This window comes from Anas platyrhynchos, chromosome 13 (genome assembly GCF_047663525.1).
Source record: "Anas platyrhynchos isolate ZD024472 breed Pekin duck chromosome 13, IASCAAS_PekinDuck_T2T, whole genome shotgun sequence".
NCBI classification, from domain to species: Eukaryota; Metazoa; Chordata; class Aves; order Anseriformes; family Anatidae; genus Anas; species Anas platyrhynchos.
Genome location: NC_092599.1, coordinates 15,629,727 through 15,653,307, shown reverse-complemented (window position 1 = coordinate 15,653,307; position 23,581 = coordinate 15,629,727). Strand labels below are relative to the sequence as shown.

The 23,581-nt window shown below is 50.5% G+C and overlaps 1 protein-coding gene across 6 annotated transcripts in view; it reads left to right on the top strand.

Moving 5' to 3' along the window:
* The window catches only part of RBM6 (RNA binding motif protein 6), a 52,518-nt gene extending 30,200 nt beyond the window's left edge, over nt 1-22,318 (top strand). For 5 of the 6 annotated variants that reach the window (XM_027467238.3, XM_027467240.3, XM_072044554.1 and 2 more), the window contains 17 exons: nt 6,199-6,273; nt 7,475-7,535; nt 8,633-8,701; nt 9,648-9,899; nt 10,427-10,587; nt 11,346-11,443; nt 11,941-11,986; nt 12,559-12,619; nt 13,573-13,664; nt 14,344-14,505; nt 15,586-15,675; nt 16,485-16,574; nt 16,817-17,080; nt 17,651-17,725; nt 18,317-18,414; nt 19,701-19,812; nt 22,052-22,318. In XM_027467238.3, the coding sequence (XP_027323039.1) occupies nt 6,199-6,273; nt 7,475-7,535; nt 8,633-8,701; nt 9,648-9,899; nt 10,427-10,587; nt 11,346-11,443; nt 11,941-11,986; nt 12,559-12,619; nt 13,573-13,664; nt 14,344-14,505; nt 15,586-15,675; nt 16,485-16,574; nt 16,817-17,080; nt 17,651-17,725; nt 18,317-18,414; nt 19,701-19,812; nt 22,052-22,177 (1,932 nt within the window). In that variant the 3' untranslated portion in view covers nt 22,178-22,318. The remainder of the gene's footprint in view (nt 1-6,198; nt 6,274-7,474; nt 7,536-8,632; nt 8,702-9,647; nt 9,900-10,426; nt 10,588-11,345; nt 11,444-11,940; nt 11,987-12,558; nt 12,620-13,572; nt 13,665-14,343; nt 14,506-15,585; nt 15,676-16,484; nt 16,575-16,816; nt 17,081-17,650; nt 17,726-18,316; nt 18,415-19,700; nt 19,813-22,051) is intronic. The other variant, XM_027467242.3, reaches the window with a different exon arrangement.
* The last annotated feature ends 1,263 nt before the right edge of the window (nt 22,319-23,581 follow it).

Below are 23,581 nucleotides of genomic sequence, written 5' to 3'. Positions count from 1 at the left end.
GGAGAGAGAGAGAGAGAAAAAATGTCTGTGCCAGGAGCAAGGGGAGTCTTTGAGGCAGCTGATGTCCAAACACAGTCCGGGCAGCCCTCGCTGAATCAGGAAGGGGATAGAGATGAGGCAGAGCCATGTGGGACCTGCCCTAGAGCCATCTATGAATAACTATACTCAAAACGTTCTATATTTAAATAATCTAAGTTTTGGTAGTTTAGGTATGCTTTTCAAATACAGGCTGCAACCTGATTCATGCTCTTCTGGGAACTGGAACAAGTGTTTGCTATGCATGACCTTCTTAGCTTACCCCACAACACGTCCTTAACCCTCCGTGCTTCTCTTGGTTGTGGGTCGGGAGCCCAGCCAGCGACACCAAAGCTTAGAACTTGTCCCCCTTTGAGCTATCGTCTCGGGTTTCCCCCTGGCCCTCAGCGTCCTCGTCTGACCCCTTTGGACTATACAGAAGAGGCTTTTGTTTTAAAATTTCCCTTTTGTCCAGGAATCCTACAGTGCTGTTCTGCAAAGGTGCCCTCTTCAGGGGAAAAGTTGGGGGTAAGAATTAGGAGGTTAGAATTACAGAATCACAGAATTTCTAGGTTGGAAGAGACTTCAAGATCATCGAGTCCAACCTCCGACCTAACGCTAACAGTCCCCACTAAACCATATCCCTAAGCTCTACATCTAAACGTCTTTTAAAGACTTCCAGGGATGGTGACTCCACCACTTCCCTGGGCAGCCCGTTCCAATGTCTAACAACCCTTTCAGTAAAGAAATTCTTCCTAACATCTAACCTAAAACTCCCCTGGCATAACTTTAGCCCATTCCCCCTCGTCCTGTCACCAGGCACGTGGGAGAACAGACCAACCCCCACCTCTCTACAATTAGCTGTAAAAGGAGAAGTGAGGGCTTTCAGTGGCAGGTGAAAGATGCAGTCTGCTTCATTGGATCAAAGAAAACCTTCAGGTGTGTTGAAATTTCGGTAAGGGGTGAAGTGCAGAAGCCACTCATATCCCCTCCCAGCCAGAGCTGGTCCTGGAGCACGTGGAGTCCTGGGCACATCGCTTGTTTTCTCAAGCTGCAAGACGAAGCTGTTACCCTTCCGGAGCCCACCTGTGCCGACTGTTTTGGTGACATTCTCAGAGCAGGACTGAGTGTGCTGACAAGTGGAGCAAATGCTGTAATTAAAAGATAAGCCCTTCGAGCATCCTGACGGGGAAGTGAATTGTAGTTCAACAATCCGAGCAAGAAAATGCAGAGAGCTAGCGTGGCCTGAGGGGCAGCGCCGTGTGTCTGCAGAGAGGGTGCCAGCGGGGGACAGGAGGTCCACAAAGATCCTGAGACAGATGAGCACGGCGGCGTGGTTGCTATCCAGGGAATTCGAAATCACAGGAGGAAAACCAGAGATGGCTCAGCAGCGTCGACGGGACGTCTGTGGAAATAATGATGCAGACAGGCGAGCTGCTAAAGGACAAGCTGCCTCGTTATCGAGGCAGAAAGGGAGGCTGAGGAAGGCTGCGTGGGAGCGAGTGGGTCTGGAAACACGCGGCGTAACGGATGGGCCCGGTGCTGGGTGGTGGGTTTTGTGGGAAGGGAGCCTGAAAGAGGCACAGGGTGCTGGCAGGGATGAGGGGATCCTTACAGAGCATCTTAATCGGTTCTGTTTGGCTCCTACACCTTTAGGCTCTTAGGGTTATCCTCCTAATGCCTCAGTTCTGAGGCTATGCCCTGTTAACTCGGGGTTGCTGGTGACACCTCTGGGCCGTGCGTCTAGTTTCTTCATCTCTCCGTGTCACGCTCTGTTTTCTAAATCCTTGATTGCAGATGGATCGTGGTTTGTGGGTTCGCAGCTTTTCTCCCCTGCTTTTTGCCAGAGGTAGGTAGATGCGCTGCCTGGTGCTCTGCAGGCTCCAGGCCCTTGTACAGCAGCTGCCAAGGAGCTCGGAGATAAAAAAAAAAAAAAAAAAAAAAAAAAAAAAACCCAACAAAAAAAACTTCAGCATATGGGAAAACTGGGATGGGAAGCCAGTTTCTGTGTGGGGATGATCTTGTTTTGAGATACATCCAGCTGGTCTCATACCCTCCCAGGTGTCTTGCTGCTGGCCCATGGCTCCAGCCCAGAAGCTGCCGCCTCATGGGTTCCAGGAGCAGCTGGGGATGTGTAGGCTAGAAGGGCCTTTGGTGTTTGATCCTCTCTGGTTCATGTGCAGGTGAATACCTGAAGGGAGGGAGCGTTGTGCTCTTCCTGCCAGCTTCCCTCGTCCTCTGCCCGAGACGAGAGCCGTGCCGGTTACGGGGCTCGGTGGTGTCATCTGGGTAGCGGTGCACTTGGGGTTGTCACATTTGCATTTATAACCCGGCCTCAGATTAGAGGGCAACCCCAAAGCAGCCTGGTTTGTGGTTGCAGGTAAATAAGCCAACTTCTGCTGTCAGCCACTTGTCTCCCTGAGCTGTGCCGCCCGCTGTGTGAGGAGGGCAGGGCTGGAAAATACCCGTGGGTGGTGAGAGCTGCTCTGGAAACGCTGCTGGCCCTGGGGGCTCCCTCTGAGCCCCGAGGCTGCTGCCTTTTCCATTGCTTCCTTGGCTATGGCCTGAGGCTCCACCACGCAGTAAAGCCTAGTCATTACTCAGTTTAAATAACTTTTAAATGCTTATTGTGGGGTGGGTTTTGGATAACCATCCTAATGGCAGTAAATATGCGTAAGAGAGCTGAATAAACATCCCCTAAGTGAGGTTAATCCTGGCATTTTAATGTGACTGCCTTGCAGCGCTGCCCGTAAGCATTCTTCTGTTATAATCTTTGTATGCAGCCTTACATCTGTTTGCAAATGGTGTTTGCAGTTTGCTTTTAGTGTGTTGAACTGTGCCAGTACTTTGACTCAGCAAACTGGACAGCAGAACCCTTTAGTCCTCGTGGATCTGGGGGCTCTGAAGGTGAGCCTCGGTTAGCATTGTCTTTACCGTTTAGATCATACCGATATTTTAAAAATGCTTCTGGTTTAACTGCCTTCAGTGCCAAAGAGCTTGGAAAGTGCCCTAGGAACTGTGAAGTTTGGTTGCTGAAGCCTCACGCCCAGCTGAGACGCGGTCTTCACGGTGCCTCTGGAAAGGTTTTACCCTCCGCGAATATCGTGGCTAAGGGGTTTCCCTTTCTCCCCCCTCTCTTAAAGTATTCCGTTCCTGTGGTTGGGGGAATTTCACATGCTAACGTCCCTGCTCATCAGAGGGCTTCGGGACACTGCTCCGTGCTAGCTGCAGATAGCTTGTATGGCTTCATGGCATCGTGCTCCAGAACCACCGGGTACGGGATTGCGTAGTTGGTTGGAGTCTGCTTCCAGGGATGTTTGCGTGCTGGGCCGTTGGCTCTTAGCCCAGATGATACATTTTTTTGGATAACGTTAGCTGCAATGGTTTATATTCTGTTGTACCACTTCAGCTAAAATCCAGTACTGCGTCTACACCAGACCTCTAAGAAAAAAAAATAAAAATAGAATTGCAGTTGAAAGACATCTAACAGCAGCATTAAACGTTGGTGCCAGAAATAAAGTCCTGATGCTCTGCTTTGCATTCGGGAATTTGAAAACAAAAGTAAAAGCTGCTTGTGCCCTCGAAAGCCTGGGCATTTCCACTGCCAAGAGCTCTGTGTTCTGGTGCCACAGGGCTGTGCTGCCTCTTAAACCTTTCGCTGGTGAGTCAACCGCACGCTCACTGAGAGTTTTGAGGGGGAGGTTCCTCACGGGGAGGACGGGAGAGACATTTCTGTAGCATAACAATTTGGAAAGAAAAGGCCAAGCTGCTCAGAAGTACAGGATGTTGAAAATACACGAGGAGAATTAACAGGCATAGAGCAGGGGAGTCTGAGAGAGAGGGCCGAGATAAAATGTGTGGATGTGGAAGAGGCTCTTGCTGTCCGGGTACTGCCATGGTGTGGCATAGCTTTCCTCGGATTTGCCTTTTTTTCTCCCCTTCTTGCAGTCTTCCCTGAAATGTTCTGAAAGTCTTCCTGAATTCACAAAGGTCTGCTCAGCTGAAGCCAGTGAACTGAAAATTAGAGCTTTTATCCAAAATATCTTGCAGGGAGAAGAAGGTGGAGCTGAAACAGAATAAGGAGTGACAGGGGTTAGAAGAAATAAATATTCTGGAAATATTTGGGATGGAATCTATTAAGAAAATGGGGGAAAGAGGAATTTAAAGTCACTGAGCTACTGACTCCTGACACTGTGTGCCCTAACTGAAGGGCTTGTTTTGGTATGTTAAATGATCGTTGCAGCCTTGAAAATGATTATATCAAGAAGGCAATAAGAGCGAGCTTGGAAAAGTGAGCAGGCAGTCAGCAGGGCGTTAAGGAAATGAGTGAGTAATTAGCAAGTGACACCTCTGACAGTCTCTAAGAAATGAGTTTGCAGGAGAGACCAGCACCACGTGCGCTGAAAGATGATCGTCCATAAACCCAAAAAATCATCTCAGGGCTTTCTGGCAAGTTTTGTTTTCAAGTAACTGCTGCAAGGATGAAGCCGTGGGGCGCTGCCCTGCCGGAGGAAGCATCCCCAAAGCAAGCTGTCCCTGCTGCACGGGCCCTTTGCGGGGCTGCAGCCTCATGCTGAGTGGGGCCGGCTGCCTGCTGCTCCCCGGGGCTTCTGCGGGCTGGCAGCTCGGGCTGTGGCCGTGCCTGCGAGGATGTGCACCCTGCCTTCTCCCCGCCTGTGCTTGCTGGGTCCCCAGGCAGACACGGGTGGTTCTCTGCTGCTCTCAGAGGTGCCCTGCTCAGGGCAGGGAGCATCTCCACCCCAAGTGGGCTGACCTCAGCCTTCACTTCCCTGCCTTGCTCACGTGGGAATCGGCATCCAAACAGCTGGGTGGCAGGAAGAAATCCCCTGCAGGGCTCGGTGCGTGCAGGCCTGGCAGGAAGGAACAGCCGTGGTGTGGAAGAGCAATGCTGCGGGAAGGGGAGGTGCTGCTGCCTGGCCTCGGTGCTGCCTTTGGGCCTCCAGCCTTCTCCGCCGCGTTTTTTGGAGGGGTTAAAGGGTTGTTGGTTTACCATCACCGAGTGCTTCCCTCCCAGGAACTCCTCCCACCTGCTTTACTGATTCCCTGGCATCTCCAGCACATTTTGCGCAGCAATTTTTGCATGGGTGTATTGTGACTTCTGAATAATACCCCTGGGAACTTGTTTTTTCACATTCCTGGTTTGCTCTGTGAACTCTCGTGCGACCAGGCTGCTGGCTCGGAGCTCCCGGGAAGCTTCTGACTGCCCAGGGATCCCCAAAATAGCAGCTGGCACCTGTCTGCACTGGCCTGAAGAGTGGCTGCTTTCCTGAGGCTTGGGAGCCCTGGGGCTGAGTCTCATTATTGTCACCCTTCCTGTGTTGTGGTGTTGGAAAGGCAGGCAGGGCCTGCGGTGATGCGAGATGGCCCACGGTCTGTTTTTGGGGCTCGCCCTGCATCCCTTGTGCCTGGGCTGCATCCATGTCAGATGACAGCAGGGTCCCTGCTCCTGCAGGTGGCTTCGTGCAGGAGCCGGGGAGCTCTCACCTACCACGTTTCACCCTTGGGATCCCTGTGCTCAGCTGCATTTCAGCCAAGCTGGGGGGTTTCTTGTGTGCCTGCCACCTCTCCCACCGTGATGTGTGGGGCAGAAAGCAGGGCGTCTTCACTCTGCTTCTCTCCCTGCTGCACAAGGGCTCGAGTGCAGCCCCCCCAGGGGCTGGCCGTGCAGCTGGGGGTGCCCTCACTTCCCTGAAGGACAGCCAGGGTCTCTTGAGTGACGTGAAGACTCACCCAAGCATCAGATTTCTCTCCCCTCGATGGCGTTTCTCCTTGTGTTCCTCCTCAAGGAGCTGCCTTGAGACCAGCCTGCTGGTGGCTGGTGTGCAGGAGGATGTCCAGCTGCCTTTCCAGCTTGTGGACAAAAGCAAGTTAAAGCCGTTCCCTCTTGTGCTCTGCTTACCAGCTCTGCTCTTCCTGGGAGGTGGCAAAGCCTCTGCCTGCTTCCCACGGAGCCAGCCCATGGCTTTGTAGCCCTGTGCCAGAGCAGGGCACGGGCGCTTCCACTTCCATGACGGAGCCCCAGCTAACTGGCCCAGATGTTCCCCCCTCGTCCCCTGTCTCACTTGCCGAGCCTTTGGAAAGCAGAGCTTTAACCCCTTCCTCTGCCTCTGAGCGACCTCCGTGTGCTGGGCGCATTCGTCATTCACCCCCTTGTCTCAACAGGGAACTCTTTCGATTGGAGGCAAAGAAGTGACCCTTGAGTACACTCCGTGCCCGGAGTTCTGGCGCTGCAAACGTGTAAGTATGCGACTGAGAGCTGCACCGTGCCTTTCCTGCTGGCTGCTCTGGCAAGGGCAGCAGAGAGGAAGCGTGGAAAGAAGTCAAAGCCCAGGCAGGGTTCGTTCAGCCTGGTTGTGGGGTGGCACAGCTGCTCGAGGGCTGGCTTTGTTCCTGTGCCCTTCCCGTGGTTCTCCCAGCGCAGGTGCAGCTGCAGAGGGCTGAGGAAGAGTGCGGAGCCAGGAGGAGGGTGGCTCTTCCCATTGCCCCTGAGCACAAAGCAGGAGGTGGCAGTGGGGTGGGGAGGGCTCGGTTGTGCTCACACTGCCCCCTTCTCCAGGTTAATTGGATGCCTTCCAGTTGCAAACAAAGCCATCGTTTGGGGCCAATGCTGCTCTCATCTGGGCTTTTAATGCTCCAGAAATCAAGTAGAGATGGGAGTTAGGGGCAGTGTTTTCACAACAGCTCATAGTGTGGTGGGAAGCTGGCTCGTGCCATGCACGGGCATGGCCAGAAAAAGCCCTCTGGAGCCTCAGTGTTTGCAGGGCTTCAGTCAGAGAAAGGAGTGGTATGAAAGAGCAGCAGTGCGTTTATAATAAAGAGCTCAAAGGGAATGTTAGGAACGCTGTGTTCAGGGAGAGCTGTGAAGGCTGGGCACTTGCCTTTCCCACAGCAGCTCCGGGTGGGATAACACCTCAGCCCCAGCAGCTTTGCCTGGCAGCTGGCAGACGCCTTTCTGTTGGTGCAGCAAACGGCATCGGTATCCACACGTGCCTTTTAACTGCGGGGAGGACTTTGTCACCGCCTGAGGAGTGAGCTGAGGGGAGGAAGAACAAAGGTCACTCTGGGTCCTTTGAAACAATGGGGTTGGCAGGATGGCAGCCAGCAGGGAGCTTTTCAGCCCAGCATCACTCGAGAGGGGGAAGGACCCTGCCTCAGGGATTAGCCAAGCGCCTCTGTGGCGTGAGCAGATCTGTGCTCAGAGGCTGTGTGAAAATCCCAGCCCCGAGGCGATCCCAGGTGTGAGCCGTGTGAACGTCCCCTTCCCATTCCATTCGAGGCTCTTGCAGCCAGTGCCCATCCTGCCTCTCAAGCCCTTGCTGTAACTTTTCCATGGCCACAACTTACTCTCTGCCAGTACTTCAGAGCCTGGCCTTCTGGAGTAGGTTGTGCCTTCCCCTTCACAACATGACTTTTTCATGCTGTCCATCTTCCATTGCAGTGTAAGGTGTGTACTGTGGGCTACAGATCTTCCTGCTCCTATTGCAAGCTCCCAAGAGATGGTGAGTACGCCTGGTCCTCCTGTGTTTGGTTGCTTAAAAGTTTCACCTGTCCTGACGAGTAAGTTTGCATTCTGCCTTCCCTGCGGCGTCCTTCATGGTGGAACTGGCTGAGCACCAAGCCGAGCACTGCGTAGGAGGATCATTAATTTGGCTTCATTTAGCCCCCCTTTCCCTGTCAACACTAAATGTGGTGCACGCCGTGTGTTGGTAGCAGGCTCTCTGTTCCTGTGAGGCTTGGGGTCTTACTGCACGAGGCCTTTCCTTCCCTTTGCTTTGGTATTGTCACCCCTCCGGAGCGACAGGTTGTGTCCTGCAGGTCTGTGAGCTAGCGCTGCTGCTGTAAGTGAAGCTTCCCCTCAGCCCCCCTTCCTTGGGACGTGCAGCTGCGGGGATTTAGTGTTACTCTTTTGAGGCTCTCAAATTTGAGGATCTGGGATGTGAATTGCTGAATTCACCTTGCTGACTGTGTGTGGAAAGGAAGGAGTTCAGCTCCTCTGGGAGCTTCTCCTCACCCACCAGCACCTCTGCTTTTAAGCATGGGATAGCACAACAGCCAAAGCACAGTCCCTCGAGGATCTGATTTCTTTGGGATGAGCAGGTATTCCAGGCCCTCTGTGAGCTTTGACTCTGCATCTTTGAGCAGACTTGTGACGTTATGCATTTCTTATGTGCATACCTTAGGTAGGAGGGCATTAAAATAACTGCTGATGCAGAGCTCTTTCTTTACTAAACGCTGTCCCTGTGGTTGTTTTGCTTTCCTTGCACTGTAGCTCCTCATTAGTATTAGGAAGGCAGAATTTGTGTACTTAGCCCCCTTGGTCACCACAGCTGTGCAGTGTAATAAAAGCTACGGAGGAACAAATTAAACAGGGGCTTTAAGATGCTGTGAAAACTAATTGTGGTGCGTGCTTCTCCCTGACCTGGTGTTGCTGATTTGAGAACATAATAAGGTAATCTCTCTGTGACTGTTTGTTAATTGCTGGGTGAGACAAAGCAGGGCTCTGAGCGTCTGCATTCGTTGCTGCAACTTTGCCTAGGCTCCTGCATGCTTTGTGACTGCTGGTCTTGAAGTGGATTTTAACATGCCTCTCTTACAGGGAGCAGAGCAGGCCCAGAGTCCAGAGGTGGTTCTGAGGGAGAGGACGCATCCGCTGAGCAAGAATTCAGTAAGAGAAGTGCTCTCTGCATGTCTGGGGTTGTGCTTATGTCTGCATAATTTGGTATCCTATGCAAATTCTGCATGAGGTCCTGCTCATGAAGTGGAGCCCTCACTGCACCCTCCAAGCTGGAGACAAATTTGTATGGGGCTGTCCAACTGAAGCTTTACTGTGCTAGGTCTTTTACTTGTTTCTTTCTTTGTGGGAACGGATCTCAGCAGCAGGTAGAGGGCTAGTGATACCTGACCTTACAGCCCCACAGCTTAGGCTTCCCTTTCTAACAGCTTCAGAACTTAGGCAAGGATCTCTTCTGAAGTGAAGCTAGATGTTTCAGAGGCCTTCGAGCACAGAAGCGTGATGGGATTTATCTTCTTTGTGCTGCAGAGCTAGGCTGAGGCTGGGCGTTTCCACATAGTGGGTGCTTCGTTTTGGGGCAAGTAGAGACCTAATAAAAAATCGTCGATTTCATGTATGGTGCGTTTCACTCAGTGATCACAGGTGTCTGCACCCAGTTTTCTCCTAGCATAGAGACAGGATGGCAGTCGGTAGCTGATACTGCTCAGCTTTGAGCGTTCAAGAATAGATGAGGCATAGTAAGGGTATCAGTGCCGTGTAGGTTGTCCTGGATGTGGGTAGACCATATCCAAACCCATTACTAAGTCATCTGTGCCCAGGTAAGAGCCGGTCCTATAAAAAGGCCAAAATGCCTCATCTCTGACAGGAGACATCAGGTAAAGGAGGAGCCTGACGTGAAACAGGGCAATGGAAGGATGAGCTCCCTGTCTGTCTCGCCCCTTGTGCGCCTTGTCTCTGCAGATTAAGACGTGGGATGTGCAGAGGACAGAATAGGCTAGCTTTTTCGAAGGCAGGCAGTTGCAGTGGCCAGAAAATAGCAGAAGCAAAATATGTACTGGAGTGTTGTATGTGGAACCAGTCTGTTTCTCTTCTCTAATAGCAGAGGCAAAGCTTGAAAAACCTGAGCAAGAGTTACCAGCACAACCTGGATCTCCAAAGCAGCCTGTCCAGCCTTCAGTTCCTGCTCCACAGCAGGAGTGCCAGCCTCAAGAGCAGGAGCCAAGGAAAAGAGATGAAGGGAGAGAGCGACGGCCCTTGCAGGAGAAGAGAAGGGACATGGACAGGCACCAGGAGATGCCTCCTCAGAGAGAAGCAGAGGAAGCCACACCACAGGAAGGTGGAGGAAGCAGAAGTGAGTAGCAGAAAGCCTGATTTGGGATTCCTCTTGATTGCTCTCCGTGAGGCTATCTGCAGAAAGGGCAGCATTTCACCAAAACCTCTGGAGGCTGTTTCTGTGTTGTGCAAATCTATGTCATCAAGTAATGGTGGGCTGTCCAGCTTCAAAGGTGCTGGCATGCTGCCCTTAGGAAAATTAATTCAGAGAAAGCTGGCTTCAGGGTGGTACAGTTAACTTAGCACAGCAGCTGAAGTCTCCTTTGGCCAGAATTTACCCTGGGCTAATCTCCTCTGAGGAGGGAGGAGACTAGGGAATACTTTCTGCTCCGTTTTCTGGGAAGGAAAGGTGAGCAACTGGAGGGACTAGTCTGAGCAAACTAGAGAGGAAAAAAGTATCAGCTTCCAGACCCAACTGCAAGAAGCTGTGTTGTTGCTTTGGCTGGGTTTAGTTTTGCCTTTTGCTGTGACAGTAAGCCTGGATCTGAATAATCTTTTTTATTCCACTTTTTCTTTCCTGGCCACCTCTCTCATTGTCCTTCTCAGCAATTATGCTGAAGCGTATTACACGATTCACCCCCCCAGAAGTGATTGTGGGGCTCCTGGCTCCATACGTGCAGATCTCCACGTCCAGAGTGCGCATCATGAAGAACAAAGCTGGCCGGATGGGGCAGACCTATGGCTTCATTGAACTGGACTCACATGCTGTAAGTAATTTCCTGTTTTCACATGCTCCCCCTGTTGGCATCTGTGGCTTGTAGAAGTAGAGGAGGCACAGGAACAAAAGACTCTAAGAAATAGCTGTACTTGTTGGGCAGCTGCTCTGTGGAGAGTTACTGACCACTCCTGCTTGTCTGGCTAGACACAGGGAACATCTGATACATCTGCTGATCACAAGTTAAAGACATGAGGAGCTAAAGAATGTTGTCACAAACTGTGATGTTGAGTGAGTTTCTTGCCCTGATACGTATCTCTGTAGACCCTCCTAAACTGGACCGTCTCTTGCACAGGTGTTTTGTTTGCAGGGAACTTGAATTATATGTTTTCTGTCCACAAAAGGCAAGAATCTTAATTAACAGACAGTTCCATGCTGGAGGGTTCACATTTTCTCCTTAGCCAGAGTGATTTCCAGACTCTGTAGCTGTGTTTTTGCATTGGTCCAGAGAGTGTTCACCAAAACTCTGTGGGGCAACAGCCGCCATATGGTGCTGCACTGTCCAGCAGCCCTAGGAGAACACAGTCCCTAGCTGGCTGCTGAAAACGGCTGTGGGACAAGCAGAGATCCTATTTATCCTATTTATCCTTTTTATCCTTTTTGTCACACCCTAAATATCTCTCACTAATATTTAGAGTATTGTGTTTCTTGTCCTGTTCTGGTCATCCTGTAGGTGCAGGATGTACCTTCTCTTCAGGCAGAAACAGACTTCACTTCGCAGAGATGTGAAATTCTCCTTTCATTTTACAGGAGGCACTGAGGGTGCTAAAGATACTGCAGAATCTGGATCCCCCTATGTGCATTGATGGTCGTACGGTGGAAGTGAATCTTGCTACTGGGAGGAGAAGGTAAGGATGAATAAGTCAGTAGGGTTGCCCTTTGTGTGACGTGCTGTGAGGCTGGAGATGTGTTGTCAGACCTCGTCCTTAGAGGATGGTAAATGAATTAGTGCAGATGTTCCTGCAGCCTAACAAAGTGCACAGTGAGGTATCAGAGCTAGAAGAAGCTTCAGGGTCTGAGCAGTATGGGACTAGCCACTGTAGTAGGTGGCTTTCTGTTGTTGTCCAGCTGTCAAATCTCATTGTGAAGGAATTAATAGGTTTGGTGGTGGGTTTTTTTTTTTCAAAAGCAGTTGGGGAGATTCAGCTGCTCTTTGATTAAGCAGAGAGGGGGCATAACTCTAGTGGAGACAGCGATCTGCAAAGCCTCTCTGTCTCCTGGCATGAACACAATCTGACATGTGGCCAGTGAAGATGGTCTTTCTGTCTTTATTGGTTCTGCTGATCATTTTGAGTACACTGAGGTTAACTTGAAGCCAGATGTTTACTTGCAATGCTTATTTCAGCAGGAATGACTACGGGGAGCACAGTGACAATTCCTACTATGGACAGGTAGGCCTGCACAGGGAGGGAAGGGTGGGAGCATCGAGGGCAGTGGGCATGACTTTGTTAGGCTTTTTCCCTTTGGACTGCTGAAACTTCAGCATGCTGGAAGGTGGGGTAATAATGCTCAAGTATGCTCTTCACTGCTACTGTGCCACAACGATTATAATGCACACAGAAATGTGGGTCAGCACAGATGCTGCATGAGGGAATTTGGGTGTGGATTACTGTGTAACAGGCTTTTACAGGTTGACTTACTGATGGCTGATCTCAGTTCCTGAAGAGAGCGTCTCTTTAGTGGTTGTGTTACAGACTGCAAGGCTTTTCCCATACTGAATGGGTTTGGGGCTTTCAAATGGATTGCCATGAGTTGCTGATTTAAAGATTCAGGGGGGCTATGGAGGTCTCGTGCCTTGCAATACTGTCCCTCATTCTGTAGATGAAAAATTATGCCTGATTGTGTTCTATTTAGAGGAGCTAAATAACTGTTTTCCTGAACTTTGGGCCCGTGGGAGGGAGGAGAAGCAATATGATGTCTGTCAGAGAGTCTCTGATCTGTTTGTGTTGTTCACTTAATCCAGGGCAGAAGGGGCATGAGAGACAGGAGGGGCAACGAATCACAGAGACGCACCAGAGCACAGTGTAAGTTAAGCTCTGCCTCACTCCTACTGTGGAGACTTTACTTCCTTAAAAGGGCACTGACATGTAGAAATCAGCCCAAAAATATTTTAAAGACTAAGAGTAGGTTTATTTGCTACACCCACTTCTGAGTTCCTTTGCCAACTTTGTTTAGTCACATTTTCCTATCTGATAATGGGTTTCTCCATACTTTTACTGTGCAAAAGCTACATGCAGATAAAGAAAACTTGCTGCTTGCTTTTCCTTGTTATAGCGTACTGATGGGATAAAATCAGCCTGGTAATTTCCAGACGAGACAGAGGAAAATACTCTGCAGCAGTGCCAGTAGCCAGAACCCCCTGCCATAATTGTTTAACTAACATACATGTAGCATTGCTGAGCTCTGTCTAAATAATATTTTGGAAATGTGAGATGTTCCTCGTATTATGACCCTACCCTTAAAGCCTTTGGCTTTTCCAGTAGAAACAGTTTGCTCTGTTTCTTGTCGGGAGCTTTCATGCACCCAGAGACAGAAGGGATGTGGGGAGCGTCATCGCTTCAAACAGGAGATTGTTTATAAGAGCACAGATCTTCCTTGTTCACAGGGGTGGGTGGAAACAGAGCCTGGAACACATCAACCCATTCTTTGGGAAATTACTGAATTTCATATCTTTGTCCGGTCAAGTGCTGTGATCTGGTGATCTCAGCACAGCCCCTGTAAGTGTGTTTTGATGTGGAATTTTTGCCAGTCCTAAAACAGAAGAACTGTGAAAACCTATCTACCTTATTACTCCTTAGAGAGAAAAGATGCAGGTAGAGCGATGTGAGGACTGCTCTCGCCTGTCTTACCAGGGGAGAAAATTGCTTCTTTCCCACTCTTGATCCTTTTGACAGTGCAAGGTTTACTCTTGCTTTTCTCTTTGTAAAGAACAAGTTCTGCATTTGTAAGACTGATGTTAACTCGTCTCTCCATTCAGCTCCATCAGATGTGTCCACATACATTTACGATCCTGAAACTGGGAATTACTACGATCCCATAGCTGGGACATACTACGACCCCAGGACTCAGGTGAGTGCATGTGAAGGAAGCTTTACACGTGACATGTTCTTACAAACTGCCTTTCCTTGATTTTGCAGCCTGAAGAGGGCTAGCATAGAACAGCATAAGACACAGAGTCAGCTTTGTTTCTCTTGCTCAGTTCTCTGACCTGTATAAAAGAGATCTGTGTTCCAAAATGTTAACATGAGAGGCTAGGAGTCCATCAGCTGCGTGTTGAACCATTTGCTGTGGTTGCCTCCTTGGCCTCTGAAGGAAGGCTGTTGGTCTCTGTGGTTAGCAGACTTAAGAAAAGAGCATCCTTGCTCAGCTTTGCTTGAAAACATGTGACCCTCTACTAGAAGAGGGACAACAGAGCTCTGTCTTCATCCGTTTGCTCCCTAAGCCTGGCCAGCAATAGTTACAAGGATCCCAAAAAAGAGCCATCTGCTGAGGTTCTCTGGAACTGTTGTCTTGTTTTTATGAAACTGGAAATGTCCATGCTCTTTGTGAGCAGGGTTGTGCTCTCGTGGCTTAGCTGTAGTAGACAGTCTTCTGCCCCAGCAAGGTCCTAAAGCCTTTTCCTTCATCCATCTGAGGCTCTGCAGTCCCTTCTTACTGTGCTGGTCTCCTCAGCCAAATAAGGACAAAAAGTCTGATACGAAGATTGTAGGGTTTCAGCTAAGGTTTTTTTTTTCTATGCCTCTTTCAGAGAGAAGTCACGATAGACCGAGAAGCCTGCTCATCACCTGTAGAGAACAAAAGGCGGCGACATGGAAGCCAAGAATGGACAAATGAAAGGAAGGAACCATACAACAGAGACAACAGGGACAACAGGGACAAAAAGGAGAAAGGGAAAAATACTTCTGCTAAGGTAAATAACTCCAGATGTCAGAATGGTCAGAGATCTGAGGCCAGGAGGTTGAGGTAATTGGTATTAGAAAAAAAGAGAGTAATTCTTAGAGGATTCAAAAAGGGGAGAGTCGTGAGAGAAAGTGATGAAATACATGGGGTCACCAGCAGGCCAGGAACATGGATCTGGCCAGGCGGGGACAAGTTCTTGAAATTTTTGTCTCCCAGCATTAAGTCAGGACTTCTTATCCCTTCCTTATGCTAAAGGATTCAGAAACAGCCATGTAATTGAGACTCGCATTTCACTCCCCGTTGCTGAAAGCACCCAACTGTTGTAACAGAGCCAGCAAAAACATAGAAGGCGTATCTGAACATATCAGGTCAGATAATAACAGAGATTCAGCTCTTCCCTAACCACAGTTCCTGCCCCCTCCAAACATCACAGACAGACAGGAAGATGAAGCAAGCGGTGCAGATGGACTGCAAAGGTGAACCAAGATCGAATGCAGATAGGAGTTCATCACGGACATCCTGTACGGTTCCTCCCAGAGTCCAGCCCTTTAGTGCTACTCCCAGTGAGCAAATGTTATTTCCCCAATGTGGGGAACTGCTGAGTGGGAGTAGCTGTCCAAAACAATGTTTGAGCGTGGGTGTTTTGAACAGGATCTTCCACAACTGTGCTGGGATACTGACTCGGCCTGAGGAATGCCGAGTAGAGTGAATTCGACCACAGGAGTTGGTAGAAGTGTTTCAGTCACAAATGCAGATTTTTTTCTTCCTTACCCGTTGGTCTGGATGTGCTCTGTGGTGTGCTTGGTCCTGGGGAGTTGGGACCTGAGGGGAGTAATTGTCCCTGATGATGGTACCAAGCCTGCCAAGGAATCTCATCTGGTGTGGAGAATGCCTGCTTACAAGGGTACTGACCGAGGATAAATGTTGGTCTTGGCTGAATGGAGTGTGAGAGCATCTGCAGCAGAAATCCCCCTATTGCTTTTCCCGGCTTTCTGGTTTCCACAGATGTTCTGAACTGGCTTTGTGGCTGCTGTGTGCACCCTGAGCCCTGTGCTGCTAATGGTCTAATGCCCAATCTTGGGTTTTTTAGAATGAGCCTGGAGAGGAGAGGTTCTTCACAGAAGATGTCTTCAAAAAGCCATTACCACCCTCTGTGAAAAAGGACGAAAGTGCAAGCTTGGTAAGATGTTGCATAGCTCTTGTCTTTCCCCAGTCAAACATGAGTAGCTAATGAACCACTGAACTAGAGCGTGTCCAGGGCATCAGAGCAACATCAGAGCAATTCTCTGTAAAGAATGTAGATATAAAGCTTCATCCAAGCCTATTGTTTGTGCTGCTGAGCATGCAAGTGAGCATCACAGCCTCATCCTGTTACAATGCTAGGTAACTACAGTCTTTGGTGGTCTTTGTCCAGGAGAAAATCCTGAAAATCAAAGAGCTGTGTTGAGCCTGGTCATTTACTGTACCACAGACATGGCAGAGGAAACTGGCATTGTCATCCTTTCCTCTCCCCACATGTAGTACTTCTGCTTGGTCTGTTCTTTCCCAGTGAAGCAGGACTGGAGCTCGTCATGCACTGGTGAGCTTCCCTGGTCCTGTGCTGACCGGCTCTGGGGGCTGCTTTGCACATGATCTCCACATCCTTTGTGCATGCAGAGCTGTTGAAATGTTGAGCTGGCCCTGCACCAGCTCCCTCACTGGTTTAAGTTGCAGCTGGGGCCATGGCCAGCATCACAGTCCAGCAGAGGGTGAGAGTGGATCAGGCTGAGGCAGCATGGCAACTGCTTCAGCTGTCCCTGAAACCAAGGGCCTAGCTCCAGGAGAAATAGTTCGGGCGATGCCCAGAATTGGAATGTCTGCCACCAAAAACACCACCTCATTTCTTCTGACTGCCTGGTTTCCTTGGAGGCCTGTTAAACGTGTGATTAGTTGCTGCTTGCACTGAAGCTGTGCTACAGCAGTCTTAACACCTGGTCTCAATTGTTTTAGAATGAGTCTGGAGAGGAGAAGTTCTCTGCAGAAGACGTCTTTAAGAAACCATTACCTCCCTCTGTGAAGAAGGATGAGAGTGCAGCCCCGGTAAGATGCTCCATAGGATCTATTTTTGGCTTGTTTGAGGTAGGGTAGGTGACCAGGGGGGCTCACCACAGCCTGGCTCTGACCTTGGGTGGCAGAAGTGCCAGCTTCTCCTGCTGTTGGGGAGAGCATTGGAGACAGAATGGCCAGGGCAGTTTGCTTCACAATGCTGGGGAAGCAGAGCCCAGCTTGGCAGAGAAGGCTTTGTGCGACAACCTGTCACGTTTTTCTGCCTCTTCCCTCAGCCCAAGGTGGTGAACCCTCTGATAGGTCTTCTGGGAGAGTACGGAGGAGACAGTGACAACGAAGAGGAGGAGGAAGAGGAGGAACAGGCGCAGTGGCTGCCACCTCCCCACCCACCAGCACAGCGCGAGGAGCAGCAGAGGAAGGCCAAGGTGAACGACGACAAGCTGACTGACTGGAACAAGCTGGCTTGCTTGCTGTGCAGGAGGCAGTTTCCCAACAAGGAAGTGCTCATCAAGCACCAGCAGCTCTCCAACCTGCACAAGGTATGGGGGAGCTGGTGGCAGGGGGGCTGTATGTGTGATGTGAGCTGCCGTTGGCTCAAGAGCTTTGTGATAGAGGGAGAAGATGCAGTGACTGTGTGGGAAGAGCTGTTCTGAGTTTGACACAGTAGCAGGCAAAGTTCCCATCAAAGCTCTGCTCAAAGCATTGTGTGAGCTGCTTGCTCCTGCCTTGAGAGTGCCATAATAGCAGGTTGTGACTTTTTAAGCTATAGTGATACAGCTCAAGTTTGGGGAGAGTGGGCTGCTGGCACATTCAAGTGCAATAGCAGGAAGAAGTTTAGGCATGCCTTCCGATGTTCTGCATTGAGCTCTTGCTTCTGGGAGGACGAAACTGCATGCAAGTTAAAATAGGACTGCTTGCTTTCCTACTGTGGGGCTGGAAAGGCTGTCCCGCAGCCTTTCCTGGTGGGTGAGCAGGTCGTCTGGGCTGCATGGGGGGGCTGTTGTATCTGGATTAGTGCAGGTGCAAGGGCATGCTGCTTTATTTATACTGCAGCAAATGGGGAAGCTTGTGTCCTCTGCTGACTCTGCCTTCTGTTTTCCTTCTTCCAGCAAAACCTGGAGATACACATGAAGATCAAACGATCTGAGCAGGAACTGGCATATTTGGAGAAGAGAGAGCGTGAGGTGGGTCTGTGGTGGTGGGCAGACTTCTCTTTGTCATCCTGTGCTAGGGGGAATGTTGGTCCAGGCAGACCTTCCTCTTTTACACTTGTCTGTAGCCTGGGCAAAGAGTCTTAAACTGAAATGTGGACGTGCTCTGCATTTGGACTTCTAGATTGTGGCGTGACTTCTAGGAGCAGGTTGCCTTCCTCCCAGAAGGCTCTGAGTGGTGGTTCTGTCACCCTGTGAGCCAGCGTGGGGCTATGAGCTACGTGGGACACAGATTTCTATTTGAAACTGATGCAGTGTATGGGCAGCTGCTGCTGCCTGGCCAGGAATGGGAGAGCTGTGGCTGCTGTTCAGAAGCTAGCAGAGCTGCTCAGGGTGCCGTAGTGGGAAGGCTGCAACCATCAGTCTGGCAGCAACAGATGCCATCAGGACAGAATAAGTGGATTGTGGGTCCTAGAAACATCTGGTGTTTGTGGGTCTGCAGGACAGAGTTCCTTCGCAGTTGAGGATTAGTGGCTGAGGTGAGAGCTATCTGCAGAGCAATTTCCTGTGGAGTTTCAAGTCCTTCATAGCTCCTGTACTTAATTTGTTCTTTCTGTTGTGAAGGGGAGATACAAAGACAAAGGAAATGACCGAAGGGAGAAGTTCCAGCAAATGGATTCACCAGAGAGGAAACGACTCAGATATGACCGGGACTCAGAGAGGTAATGTCTGCTCTTGGTTGGATGTCTTTGGGGCTGCTGATGCCATGATGGCACGTGTGCTGCTGGCACGTCGAGGCCAGGAATTGGCTGGTGGGATTACATGCAATAGAAACGATCAGGCTGTGATTCTTGTGGGCAGAGTTCCCCAAAGTGCAAGTCTGTTAGAAGCTGCAGGACTTCTCAGAGAAGGCAGGAGGAGGCGAGGGTTATGTAGTGCAGAGCTGGAGACAAGGGCTTAGGGGAAGGCAGAGACATGCAGATGGGTACTGTATGGGTAGGATGGGGGTTTTGAAGGTGCCTGGCCGGACATAGGGAGCAGAGCATGGTTCATTCCCAGTCAGCACATCCTCAAGGCACTCGCTGTCCTCCTTTCCTGGCATTTAGCCATCAGAAGAAGGAGCAAAGCTGTGTTTCTTCTGTTCTACTGACTCAGAGGAACACTAGCTGTTTCCATCTCAGTCAGAGTAGGTGTAGGAAGAAAGTGCGTGCTGTGTGGAGCTCTCAAAAGGTCTGCCTGCTGCAAGCTCATGTGTTCCAGTGGGCTGAGGAACTGCTAGGCATGTGTTGAAGACAAAACTGGTTACGTGCCTGTTCCCTTCTGCTACAGCACCTCAAAAGGGGACCTTTCCTTCACATTTTGCAGTTTAAAAAAATCTGTTTCTTCTCTTCCCTCTGTTTTCCTGGAAAAGGTGTGGATAAACTAAAGCAGTTTGTGTGCAGTGTCAGCAGCAGCCAGAAAGCAGAACTTGTCTGAATGCAGGAAGCTATTTTTGTGCAGAACAGTTTTCAAAACTATGGGTTTTGGATAATGGTTTTGGATGAGTAATGACAAGGTGGGAGAAGGCGTGTCCAAATCAACACTGCATCTGTTGAGCTTGGTGACCACAATGCTCACAGCACTGGGAGAAAAGAAAGATCTCCTGGAGCAGCAGGGATTAGACTTCACTTTCTTGCTGTTGCTAAAACTCAGATTAAGAAATACAAGAACATAATGCTTCAGGCCTTCTTGTACCATAAATATTTTGGAGCCTGAGCTCATTTCCTGTGTCCCGGTGTATTATCCCCTGAGGTGGGACAGGGAGTTAGCTACACTGTCAGAGGTGTCTGAACCCTGCACACAGTGCACCGTGTTGGTTTCTTCAGGCAGTGTGTTCCTTGTAAACAACTGGAAATACCCCTCAGGAGAGGTTTGAATGTCAATGAAGGTGCTATTAGCAGAGCTAAACATCTCTGGCATGTGTTCAAAACATTGCAAAGCTGTACAATTGATTCTGTCTCTTTTCCAGTGACTACGATCCAAGGATTGACAGTAACAACAAAGGAAACCGAATGTTGCAGTCCACAGGGTGGACGAAAGGCCTTGGCTACAACCAGCAGGGTACAGCCTCACCAATGGAGGTGAGCCTTCCCTTCCCTTCAGAATGAATCACTGTTGTTCAAGCTGGTAATGTGGCCCGAGAGAGCTGGAGGGAGTTCCCAGCTCCAACAGGAGTCAGGCTGTGTGACTCAGCACCCGCTCGATGCAGTAATATGCGCACTGATTAGCTTTGCAGGCAGGGAGGGACTGCGAATATGTTGGCGGGAGAAAAGGTTTAGAATCCTTATGGATCTGGAGGGGTTCAAAACGGTCTGACGGTGAGTAAGGAGGGCGTGAGCGTCTGATTAATACCTGCCCAAAAGCAGGCTGGGATTTGAGCAGGTCACCAGCTCAGTGCTCTCTGCAGCCACGTCAGCAGGGAGAAAAGGTTCACCTCCTGCTGGGAGGGGTGAGCACAGCCAAAGCCCCTGGGTGTGTGCTGCTGTGTGTCTGCACCTGCTGAGGCTCTTGCTGCAATTCTAAGTGCCGGGCTTTGAAAGAGAATACCAGTGTACATCATCTGAAAAGAACTTTAGAAATAAGCAGGGCTGGGTAGATCCTGCCTTCCGGGACAGTCTAGTCTGGAGAGGGTTTACCTGCGACAAGGTATTAATGTGTTCATTGCACTTGATGCTTGGTTTTTATTTCAAACCTGCAGTTTGAAATAACTTCACGTGTTTTGTCCTTCTTGGTGATTCCCTGAGTGGTTCATACCCACTGCTGCTAGCTCGTGCTCCCAGACACAGCTCAGATACGCCCTTGGGACAGCATTCAGGGGCTTACCTGAGTTGAAAGGAAGGCTGTTCCCCTGTGGGTTGTTTCCCTTGCCCCCACACAGCTGTATGGGCAGGGCTGAGGGCACGGTTTGACGCTGGGCAGAGTGCTGCAGAGCTAGGTTAAACGTCATCTCTAGAGTGGCAGGGAAAGCAACCTTAGCAGCTGCGGGATAACATGGTCAGTCAAGCAAATAAGACAGAGCCTTTTCCAGTGGACTAATTCACGTGCAGACAGTCACACCGACACCACAGAGGGCTTCAAAAGACTGCTGAGGCCATTCTTATGCAGAAACATGTTCAGTGGGTGACATGGGATGCCTGGACACAGCATTAACAAACAGCCTGGGGCTTTGCTTGCTCTGGGGCCGGTGGGCAGCACCGAACCCTTGCAGCTGGAGCTGCTTGCCACAGCGGGTTTGTCTCCTGGCTGCCTTGCTGCATGGTGCCAGCTCCTCACCGAAGGGCACCACAACTTGCAGTGCAGCTTGCATTGCGACACCCAGCTCGCAGTTTGAGTATATTGTTAAAGGCAAATATTTGAGGCTTTGTGACGTGCTTGCTTGAGCCCACACACACAAGGCAACTTTCCCTCATCGGTTTAGATAGCAGGAACTCGTTCCAGCTGTTGTTTGGTCCTCGTGGAGAGCTTCCTGCGGCCATAAAACGGGCCTTGTCAAAGAGCCAGCTCTAGCGATGCGCTCTGGGAGGTCTGACCTCCAATTGGGACTCCTGGGCCTGGAGGGGGAAGCTGATTGCAAGGCGCGGCCCTCATACAATCCCTATAGAAACCTCTCCAAAGAGCCCTAGAGATGTGCCTTCTTCCCACTTCCAAGTCCTGCTGGGCAAAGCCATGTGCCCACTTCAGCCCCACAGGACTTTGATCTCCCGGCCTAATTGATCACATCTCTGCTAGCCAGAGAAGTTAGACTTAAAAGCAAGGGAAACTTTCAGCCTTCGGCTCTCCTGGGCTAACTCTAGGCAGGTATTAATGAAAAATTCAGACACTGGCTGCAAAAGCCAGTCGTTAAAAACTGGTTGAAATTCTAAGTGTGCTACCAGATCCCATGGGAACACTATTAGAGGAGAGAACAGCTGAGCTCCTGCAAGTGCAGGCTAACTGCAAACAGCTCCCTGGGCGCCCAGCTTTCTTGCTGGCACTTTCCTTTGCTCTGCTTCGATCCATGCTTGCACACGGATGCCTCTCGTCTGCTGGCATTGCACATTTTGGCTGCCTGCTCCTACCGCACCATATGCTAGTGCTGGTCTCCGCAGACTGTCCTATGGATTTATTCACACTGGGCACTTGTTGCCTGTGCTTTTGTTGCCCACAAAGGCCTGGAGTTTCTCCCAAACAGCTTTTGGAGGAACATGTCGTTTCTTCTTATCCCTATCCACGTGGGAGCAGTCAGCTGTCCTGAAGCAGCGCAGGGGAAGGTTTTTCTTTGCAGGCAGAAGAAGCAGGCAAAGAGCAGAAATCACTAATCCTAGTTGTGTCTGTTTCCAGGTGGAAAATCGGAAGAAGGGACCTGGCTTGGGGGCCCAAGGGAAGCCCAACAAGAGGCAGTCCAACGAGACTTACCGAGATGCTGTCAGGAGAGTCATGTTTGCCCGCTACAAGGAACTTGAGTGAATGGTGCAGAAAACCCCAAGCCTGTCTCTCTCCATCTCTGTCTCTTTCTCTGTGTCATGTTCTTTTTTTTTTTTTTTTTTTTTTTTGAATTGTTACAGGTTTTGCTGCTAGATTTTTTTTAATAAAACTGAAAATTTGTCAGTGCTTGTCTCTTGCCTGAAATGGCATGTTTGAAAGGATGTGTTGCTTTGGAAGATTCCCCATCATGTTTTGCTGTCTGCTGACAAGGTCCCTGGGGCTTGTGGCCATGTCAGGGTCAGGCGCTCCTGGTGCCACGTACTCTTGGGTCAAGAAGTGAGCAGAGAGCAGAAGAAAGCCTCAAGGCCTGGGAGGAAGTTGGGAGCAGGAGCAACTTGTGTGGGATTCATCCCAGTTTTTAGCAAGGACAGTTGGGTTCGATTGGTAGCAATTTAGCTTCACAGCTGAAGCTCTGGTTAATGCTGGGCGTCATCTGGGCTTCCCAACCCTTCTTCCCTGGGGAAGGGCTGGATCTGTTGGCAGCACCACTGGGGGACTTTGTGGGGATGTAGATAGCCCTGCTGCTCCGTCATGGTGGGGGACAGTTTGATAGCAGAGTGTTTGGTAGGGGAAAGGCTGTTTTGGGCAAGTGCTCACACAGCCCCGGGAGGCACAGAGGCAGCTCCTTGGGCAGGGCTGTGTCACAGGGAGGGTTTGGCTGAAGCAGGATGGAAGCTGTGTGTGTGTGTGTGTGTGTGTGTGTGAGCTCAGCAGGGACCAGAGGTGAGGAGGCTGAGTGTGCTCTGCACAGGTAAGGGTGGTGCTGGTGGCCAGCAGGAGCAGCCCATGTGCCAGAGCAGCAGGAGGGTGGTGACGGAGCTGCCCCGGCCTGCACACTGCTTCCCTGTGTGCCCAGCAGAGAGCCAGCCCGAACGTTGCTTTCAAATATCCCAAAGCAAGGAAAACCAGAGATGTGTGGAAGCTGAAGACAGCAAGATTTGGAGGTAAAGGGCTGCCTCCAACACCTGACAGCTTCTAAAGAGAGCAGAAGACCTGTCCAAGCTTCGTTTCTTTGTCTCCAACACAGGCAACCCCAGGAAGTGTGGAGCTCTTACTCAGTGGCACCCCAATTCTCAGTGCTGCACCCAGCAAGGGAGGATGTGGGGATCCCCGTCGTGGTTCTGGTGAGTACGTGGTGTGAGGGGGGGAGTGTGTGTGCCCAGGGCAAGTCACATTGTTCAGACAGGACTTGTAGACAGCCCTCCCCTGCCACAAAGCCCGTCTGTGCTCTGTCTAGGCACTTCATGCAAACCCAGCGAGAGATCAGGAGGCTCTGGGTGATGGCGATGATAATGCTTCAGGTGGGGAGGTGGGCAATGGTCCTGACTCACGGGACGCCGATAGCCCTGTTAGAGTGGAAACAGTGAGGAAGCGTCCCAAACTAGA